The 9448-nt window shown below is 38.9% G+C and overlaps 1 protein-coding gene across 1 annotated transcript; it reads left to right on the top strand.

Annotated features, from left to right (window-relative positions):
• The first annotated feature begins 474 nt into the window (after window positions 1-474).
• Window positions 475-9154, top strand: LOC131904783 (large ribosomal subunit protein eL30-like). Its single transcript, XM_059255816.1, has 2 exons — window positions 475-524; window positions 8752-9154. The coding sequence occupies exons 1-2, from the start codon at window positions 475-477 to the stop codon at window positions 9101-9103; spliced, it is 402 nt and encodes a 133-aa protein (XP_059111799.1). The 3' UTR covers window positions 9104-9154.
• The last annotated feature ends 294 nt before the right edge of the window (window positions 9155-9448 follow it).

Here is a 9448-nt window from a genome sequence, read left to right as displayed (position 1 = left end):
TGACTCATTATTTCTGCTCTAAGTCTCCATTAGAGTAACAACTGTTACTGTAACCATTCATTTACAATATTTGAATCCATTACTGTTGAAACAGATGAAGTCATTGGCCTGGATGTAAAACTTGGTTTCAAAGACCACCTTCTTAATTCCAAACCCTCAGTTTTGTTTTCCATTGTATTTTTAATTATGCCACTAATTCGGGTCAGATGAAGGGAGTGGTGTAGAGCAATTTCTTCAAATGTGATATGTGGATATGTGATTATTTCAAGTTCTGTCTTTAGTAATTGAAAGAAAAAAATGATTCTAAGCAATAAGATCTAAGACACCATAAAAGGAGAAAAAAGAAGGGACTCTATGAAGATATTCAAACAGCAGTTATTTGGGGCAGACACTAAAGCTCCATGGCAGCCTGAGTCCAAGTGTACTTGTTCTTTCCAACACAATGCAACTGGAAGGAAGGGAAGAGGATAGGGAATGACGGCTCCTTTGGGAACTGGGCATTACTGCTTTGCTACGGTGAAAAGGTAATTTCAAAAATTATATGCTGTGGTGGCAGGTAATTTGTTTTTTGCAAAATTGTAAGAGCTGAGCTGAAATTAGGAGGGAGGAGATGCCTAAAATGTTTAGGAAGGACATATGACATTGCAGGTATATGAGCAGTTTGATTAATGCCAAGTGCTACCAGCAGGGAGCAGTGTCCATCATTTTCTTATGAGCCAAAAAGACCTTAGGCAAGAGATTTTTTTTTTTTACATTAATGCTTGAGCACCACAGTGTGATTTGTTCCCTTAGACCTTTACAATTCTGTGATTACAATTTATTATAACTATCCCCATAGTATTGTTTAGAAATGATTCATATATCATTGTTTATTACAATTATATTTCTACATGGTTTTATACGGCTTGGGTGTCTCTCAAAGAACCATGTGCTAGAGGCTTGGTTCCAAAGCAGTGGTACTGAGAAATACTATGGACACTAGAGAGAAGACATCATGAATGATATTACTTTCAAAAGGAATTAAGATTAAAGCACATTTATGTATTTTCTTGTGAAATCCTTGTCAGTACTCATGATAGGGTTTGTTCTAAAAAGAGAAGGGCTTATCCCTCCCTCTTTCCTTCTGCCTTCTTGCATCAAGATTTAATTGGTTGCTCCTGTAAACACTTCTGCAATTATAATCCATCATGAGGCACCATAGCAAAAGGAAAGTCATTGTTCAAGCCTACACCACACCATTTGGTGCATGCCCCACACCCACACATTAACTGTAGACTGGAGAAACTTTGTGTTTGGTAAAGAAGAAAGGATTTATTTTGGACTCTTGTTTCAGGAATTTCAGCTCAGGGTTGTTTGGCCCCATGCAAATAGGAAAACCATCACAGAAGTGGGAGTGTTAGACAAACTTCCTTAAAAATTAGCTTGTCTCAAGTATTTTGTTATAACAGATACTCAGTGCAACAGTTCATCTTTGCCTAATTGATGTGCCTGAATGAAAGACTCTGAGCTTAGTAGGTTCACTGAATACATATTGGTAAGAAGACCATAATTACAGCAGAAGACTGATTTGAAAAATCAAGTATGAAAAACAAAGCCATAACTTAGGTATAAGGAGACACTAAAGTTGAGAGAAGAGACTTGATGGCCTGAGGTAAGTCAAGAAAAGTACTTCCTGTGTGCAGTACCAGTGTACAGTGGTGTGCAGCACAGACTCTGTCATCTTCTAACCTCCCAGGAGAGTAGCTGCATATTAGTATAGTAATGTCCACCCTCATTCTAAGTGTGCAAAGGGCTGCAGGGAGACCCTGAGGTGATGTAAGGAAGCATCATATCCCCTCTTATGCCACATGGTTTGATAGAGCTAAATCACTAGGGAGGTAGACTAAAAGGAAGACAGAAGTAAAGTAGGAAAGTAAGGCATCTTAGAAATGGAATGCTTTTTTAGAGAAACAAGGCCTCCAAGAAGATGCAGACAGATAGGTGGGAAGACATGGAGGCAAAGTGAAAGTTGGTGGTGGGGCAAAATCTTGAAGAGGAGAATAGCAACTTTCCTTTCTTTCCACCATAGACCATTCCCTCTGGTCTCACCACTCCATTTTGTGGTTTAGACACTAAAAGTCACAGGGTAGCTTTAAATAGACCTACAGTCTGCTCAGAATAACTGCCTCTTCATGAACTCAACCTTTTTAGAATACAACCTTTAAAGAAAGTTTAAACATTAGATAATCAAAAATAAGGAATTTTTTTCTAATGCTGTTTGCAAATGTCATTTGAGGAGTGAGGAGTATAGCTGGGGAACTGTGAATTCAGTTTTATGTTCAGGGAACTATTCCAAAGTTTGAGAAAGCAACCTTCTGGAACTTTCCTTCAGTCTTCACTATGACCAAAAGAATCGTGATTTCTAGACATATCTTTTTCTGATCCTAAGTCTTTTCCTTTGAGCAAAGACGTTCTGGACATTATGAGCCACATGGTTCCTTTCCACTCTGAAAAAAAATATTGAGACTTAAGAAAACCATTCTCAGTTTCTCATGAAGTGATACCATTAGCTGTGATTCATACCTCAGTGGGTGGAGAAAAGACAGAAGTTCAAAGAAAAAAAAGTAAAAAATAAACAATGACATCATGAAAATTGCAGGCAAATGGATGGAACTAGAAAATATCATCCTGAGTGAGGTAACCCAGGCTCAGAAGGACAAACATGGTATGTATTCACTGTTAAGTGAATACTAGATGTAAAGCAAAGGATAACCAGACTACAACCCACAGCTCCAGATAAGATAACTAACAAGGAGGACCTTAAGAGGGACACATGGATCTCCCTGGGAAGGAAAAATAGAGATTTCCATGAGTAAACTGGGGATGAGGGGGGACAATACAGGGTGGGGGATGAGTGATGAAAACATGAGGGAATGGGATGGTCCAGCTGGAGCAGGTACAGAGTGGAAGAGCAGTGAGGGAAATACCATGATAGAGAGAGACATCATGGGAATGAGGAGAGGCCAGATGTTGCATGAATTTCTAAACATCTTATAATAATAATAAAAAAACAGGATCAGATATTGGGGTAAACACTAAAGATCAAAGAGACAAAGGAACATGCCACTGTCACATCTTACCTCTAGGAATTCTCATCCTGAAAAGTCTTTAGTTCCTGTTTCCTCATGCCTTATATACTTTTCTCCACCCAGCCATTAAACGTGTGTGTGCTTCCCAAGTCCTGGGATTAAAAGTGTGTGCCACCACTCCCTGGCTGTATTTCTCTTCTAGACTGAATCAACCTCATGCAGTCTAGGGTGGCTTTGAACTTACAGAGATCCAGATGGATCTCTGCCTCCTGAGTGCTAGGATTAAAAGTGTGTGCCACCACTCCCTGGCATCTATGTTTAATCTAGTGGCTTGTTCTGTCTCTGATCTTCAGGCAAATTTTATTAGGTTACATAATATATTACCACATTTCCCATTTTTTGTTCAAAATAATAAAAAAGTTTATACCTAATAGAAGAAAGACTATATACAATAAGTATAATAAGTATATTCAATATGTACAGTCAAGAATTACATTAACAATGTCCAGTCCGTAAACATTTGACAAATTCAGAGAAAATACTCCATTATTCATCCTATTTTGGTGAGCCTAAAATGTTGTACCTAATTCAATTTCTATTCTAACTTGTATTACCAATCAAAAACTATCTTTTGATGATTTTTGAACCTTTACCACTCTTTAGTGAATTTCTTTTCTGAATTTGTTAACTATCTAGTCTTCAACCCCCTCAGAGACCAGAGAAGGAAATAATATTTACTGAGAAAGCAGGAAGTGCAAACAAGTGACTTCCAAAAATTGTGAGAAATGACAGAAACAGCTGGCTGCCTGAACGGTCACCCAAGATTCCTCTGCAACATTTGGGTATCCTTCTTTGGCCTACAGGCCTAGCATATCTGACAGACTTTTCTGTGAGGCAGGATTTTCTGAAGGGCTGTCCTATTTTGTCTTGGCAAGGTTAGGCAGTCCTTTCTTTTATGTCCTGCTTGTCCATTTTGGACAGCATACTGTCAGCAGTTAAGGTAAGGGTACTTTCTTGCCCAGTGGCTAACTTCTGCCACAAGGAGAGTAAATTCCATATGGAGTTTCTTCAATGCCTATCATCTTCTCTGAAGTAGTTTGGTGCTTCCAGAAGCACACATGTCTCCTACTCATAAAAAAAAGAAAGAATGAATGTTATTAAAGCATTTTAAATTCCATATTCTGTACATCTCTAAAGTGTTTGAAGATGACCTGTCTATCTAAAATATATTACTGTTTGATCTTGAAAACATACCTAATATTACTATAAGGTCGATTGTAATAGGTGACTAACTACTGACTTTTATTTCTTTATAACCTAATTAGTTGGTAATAACTTTCAAGGACTAGAAAGTTGCATTGTATTAAGTGAGTTGTATAGGTACAATACCTTGAGTAAGATTAGAAACATATATACAGTATGTTCCAGCAAAAATCCTCACAATTTTGTATCAGTATATAAAATGTGTATACAATATATACAAATTCAATCCAATGTAAAATATTTAAAACTAGTAGTTGCTTTTTAAAAGTAGATTCAGTAATGTACTTTTTTATTTTATCATATCCATATTATCCCTTTTTTCTTTTCAGAGTAGATTCAATAATCTACCCTTTGATTCTATCATTTCTTTATCTTTTATTTCAGAGTTGAGTAAACAATCTATCTCTTGTTTATATCCTCTTTCTGTTCTTTTTCCAAACAAGAACCCTAAATCTAATCTCTTTTGTTTAACTTTTTTCTGACCCTTACTATTAACAGCTTGTAATCAACCACCAAAACAATGAAAAATATCCATAACTCATTGAATGACCAAAAACCTCCCACCCCACTTCTTGGGAATGTGGGTATCATGTTCTTAAAATTACTTCCTGCTGTCTGGTGGCAAAGGCATCTTTAGGAGATCATTAAAAGTAAATTTTTTTGTTAATTGTCAAGGCCTGGGAGAGGTAGCTGTATCATTTGCTGTCTAGTCTCTGCATAATGGGAAAGTGCAGTGCTTGTCTCAAGTCCTGGCTAGAGTAATCTGTGAGGCTGGATCATCTCAGCTAGCCACCTCTAAATTGTCCTGTACAGTTTGTAGTCTGCCTTTGGGTGATGTTTATCAGTTTAATGGCATTATTGTAGTCCATGTGGAATCATCATTGTGGGGTCCCATCATCTTTTTGGAGACTTCAAAGTTTGCTGATCTTCCCTTTAACAACCTAATTACTCTTTTGCATTGTGCATTAGCATTTTCAAAAGCCAGAGATTCAATTATTTTCTGCTTAGCCTCTGAATTTGGTATCATTGTATTTACTGCTGAAGACAGCCTTTGTAAGAAATCCATGAAAGTTTCTTTTGGAACCAGTATAACTCTTGTAAATGATCAGTTTTCTTTCTGCTTCTTCAATTTTGTCCCAACCATTCAAGGCTGCCATGCAGCATAAAGCTAGGGTGTGTTCACCATATAAAGATTGGCTTTGTATATCAGCACAATTGCCTTCTCCAAGAAGTTGATCTTGGGAAATTTCTATACCTCTATTTCTATACCTCTTCCTTGTTCAATGGTCTTGCCTCATCCTTCCACCAGGTCCTTCATTGTAATTTGGGACCTGCCTCTAAGACTGCTGTAACCACATCTTTCTAGTTTTGAGGGATAATTCTATTACAAGTTGACCATGAGTTTAGCATCTGCTTCATGAAAGATGAGTGGACACCATATGAGATGATTGCTTCTTTGAATCTCCTCAAATCTTACATTTATGCAGGAGTCCAATCAGCTCATACACAGCCTTGAGGACATCTATCATTTGGCAGTTCCTGTAAGGTTAGTGGATAGACTAAGGCTGGATGTTTGAAAGCCTTAGGCTGTTTGTCTGTAAACTTATAATGCAATGTTGAGATTGGTTCTTTAAATTTCTCTGTCTGGGTCTAATTATCTCTATGATCTGTTTTAGTAGGTTTTTCTAAAACTTTTGTCTTAGAACTCATATTAACCAAATTTTTTAAATGATAAAATAGAATAATCAAACAAATAATATTAATAATTGACATTACATAAATCTGATCAATATTAATTTTCCTCTCATTTAATTTTTCCATTTTTATACTGTTTAATGTATAGTCAAACAGAGACCAAACACCTTCCAATGTAACAATATTTTCCATTTTTTTAATGTGGGAAAAATTTTTCTTTTAATTAATTCTTCCTTTTAAGAAATCTTAACTGACTCACCAAATCTGCTGATAATGATGATTCAGATAGTGGTGTGGCAGCAGCCTGAGGATGGGGCCCAGTGAAAGCCAAACCCCTCCAGGAGAGGAAAGAATTGAATGATCCAGCTGTCTGCACAGAGGAATTGTGTGAAAGTGGCTAACTTCTGCAGTTTGTGGAGCCCAAAGACCTGTGGAGTTTGCTGCAGAGAGAATGCAACAGAAACTTAGCTAGTGGGTTAGGGAGTCTGGCCTAGGTGGAGTGGAGATTCTGGCCACTTGTAGCTTGGGCCTGAGCCGGGAATACAAGGCCACAGAAAAGCAGCTTTTTTTGTGAATTCATTCCTCACAAGTTGGATGCCAGACGTTGTTCATATTTCTAAAGGTCTTATAATTAAAAAGCCCAGAGCCAGATATTGGGGTAAATGCTGAGAGATCAGAGAGATAAAGGAACCAGCCACTGCCAAGTCTCACCTCACCAACTCCACAAATCCTCTGACTGAAATTTTCTGAGTCCTCCCCCTAAAGGTTCTAGCTGAAAAAGCCTTTAGTTCCTGTCTTCTCATGCCTTAGCCAGATCCTGGGGAGGTTCCCAGGAGTCCCCAAGGATGATCCCAGCTTAGACTACTAGCAATAGTTGAGATGGTGCCTGAATTGGCTTACCCCAGTAATCAGATCAGTGAGTACCCTAACTGTCATCATAGAGCCTTCATCTAGTTACTGATGGAAGCAAATGCAGAGATCCACAACCAAGCGCCAGGCCGAACTCCAGGAGTCCAGTTGAAGAGAGAGAAGAGGGATTCTATGAGCAAGGGGCATCAAGATCATGATAGGGAAACCTGCAGAGACAGCCAAACCAAACTAGTGGGAACTCATTAACTTTAGATCAACAGCTGTGGAGCCTCCATGGAACTGGACTAAGCTCTCTGCATAAGCTTGATCTGCTTAAGGGCCCCCCTGACAGTAGGATCAGGAACAATCCCTGGAGCATGGGGGTGCTTTTTGGAGTCCACTACCAATGGTGGGACACCTTGCACAGTGCAGGGAGAGGGCCTTGTACCTGCCTCTACTGAATATACCAGGCTCTGCACTCTCCCCATGGGAGACCTTGCCTTGTTGGAGGAGGGAATTGGGGGTAGATTGGAGGGAAGGCAGAGGGGTGGGAGGGTCAGAAGGAGGGAGGAGAGAAGGATCTGTGGTTGGTATGTAAAATGAATTTAAAAAATCCTTAATAAAAAAAGAAAAAATTTATATATTATGAAAAAAAGAAAATACAAATGAGAGCAGTCGCTCTCTGTGTGTATGGGGATGGAGATGAGCCTGTGTTGTGCATATGATTGTGCATGTGAAGCCTCATGAGTATGTGAATATATGTGCAGTGTTTTTCCTTATTGCCCTATTCCTAAATGCTTTGAGATAGGGTCTCTCACAGAACTGGAAACTCATTGTTTTTACTTCACTGGTTGGCTAGAGAGTTCCAGAGATTTGCTTGTCTTTATCAGTGCTGGGGTTATGTGGGTTTTTGGACATTAGTCCCCATGCTTTGGTATCAAGCTAAAGAACAAAGATCCCATGTTAGCCTAACCTCTGCCAGAACATTCAGCCTCCTTTCAAAGTCCTCATCACAGTGATTCCATACCATATGTCCCTCAATCACAGGAACAGGTCAGGTCAAAGATGACAGCTCTTTCTTCAACTTGACTAAAAAAGAACTAAAGGTAAATTGGTAAAAATAAAGGTCAGGTGTGGGAATTAGGGAAAAAATATCTGAGATAGCACAGGGAATATTGTATTAAATTTTCATATATACCATCACTCCAAGGGGGCTGTGGCAGATACCCTGTATTAATCAGGCTTCCCTAGAGTAACAGAACTTATAATGCTTCTCTTTCTCTTCCTCTTCTCCCTCCCCTCGTCTCTATACATATTCCATATACATATAGGCTTACAGGCTACATTCCAGCAAACACAACAATGGCTGGTCGTGAACATAAAGTACAAGAACCCCATAGTTGTTCAGTTCACAAGGTTGGACCTTTCTGGACTTCAGTATATGCTGGCATCCAAAAGAAGTAGGCTCTAATGCCAGTAAAGGAATAGATATGCTAGGAAGGCAAAGGAAAGCAGGCAACGAGCAAAACCTTCCTTCTTCTATGTCCTCACACAGACTTCCAGCAGAAAGCATGCCCCAGATTAAAGGTGTGTTTTTCCACCCTAAGTTCCAGATCAAAGATGTGTGTCTTCCAACCTTAAAGGTCCAGACTAGTAGTGGATTCAACCACTTCAAATCAAGCAAATCCCCATAATTCACTGCCCCTCACACTTCTCTGTCCTTAAGCTTACTAACGTACAGGAGCAATGATGAAGAGACTAGAGAGCCTGGGAATTACTTGCCTCAGAATTTTCTAGAAATCTGTTGGGCCCTTTCTCACTGCCTGGCCATCTTGGCGGCTGGTCTTGGTTGGGGGCTGTCCCGCACCTAAGGCAGGAAGGTGGTGGCCGCAAAAAAGACGAAAATGTCTCTGGAGTCGATCAACTCTAGGCTCCAACTTGTTATGAAAAGTGGAAAGTATGTGCTGGGGTACAAACAGACTCTGAAGATGATCAGACAGGGCAAAGCGAAATTGGTTATCCTCTCCAACAACTGTCCAGCTTTGAGGAAATCTGAAATAGAATACTATGCCATGTTGGCTAAAACTGGTGTTCATCACTACAGTGGCAATAACATTGAATTGGGCACAGCATGTGGAAAATACTACAGAGTGTGCACACTGGCTAGCATTGACCCAGGTGATTCTGATATTATTAGAAGCATGCCAGAACAGACTGGTGAAAAGTAAACCAGGAAAGTTTTTCTTTAATAAAACTTTACCAGAGCTCCTCTGGAAAAAAAAAAAAAGAAAGAAATCTGTTTTGGAAAAATAATAAGACTACATAGTCTTAGGCTATGTGTAGTGTCAAAATATTATGCAATTAGAATTAGTAAAAGAGAAGCTCATAAATTTGAGAGAGAGCCAGAAAGAATATATGAGAAGGTTTGGAGGAATGAAAGGGAAGCGAGAAATATTGTAATTATATTGTAATTTCAAAAATACCTTTTTTTTTTGTTTTCTCCTTATATCAAGTTGGAATCCTATGTATGTAACTTGCGATGTAATCTGGAGGCCATTTAGAGCAGTTTGCTA

The sequence above is a fragment of the Peromyscus eremicus genome, chromosome 2, assembly GCF_949786415.1.
Source record: "Peromyscus eremicus chromosome 2, PerEre_H2_v1, whole genome shotgun sequence".
NCBI classification, from domain to species: domain Eukaryota; kingdom Metazoa; phylum Chordata; class Mammalia; order Rodentia; family Cricetidae; genus Peromyscus; species Peromyscus eremicus.
Note: the sequence above shows the minus strand (reverse complement) of the source record. Positions and strands in the feature narration are given on the sequence as shown.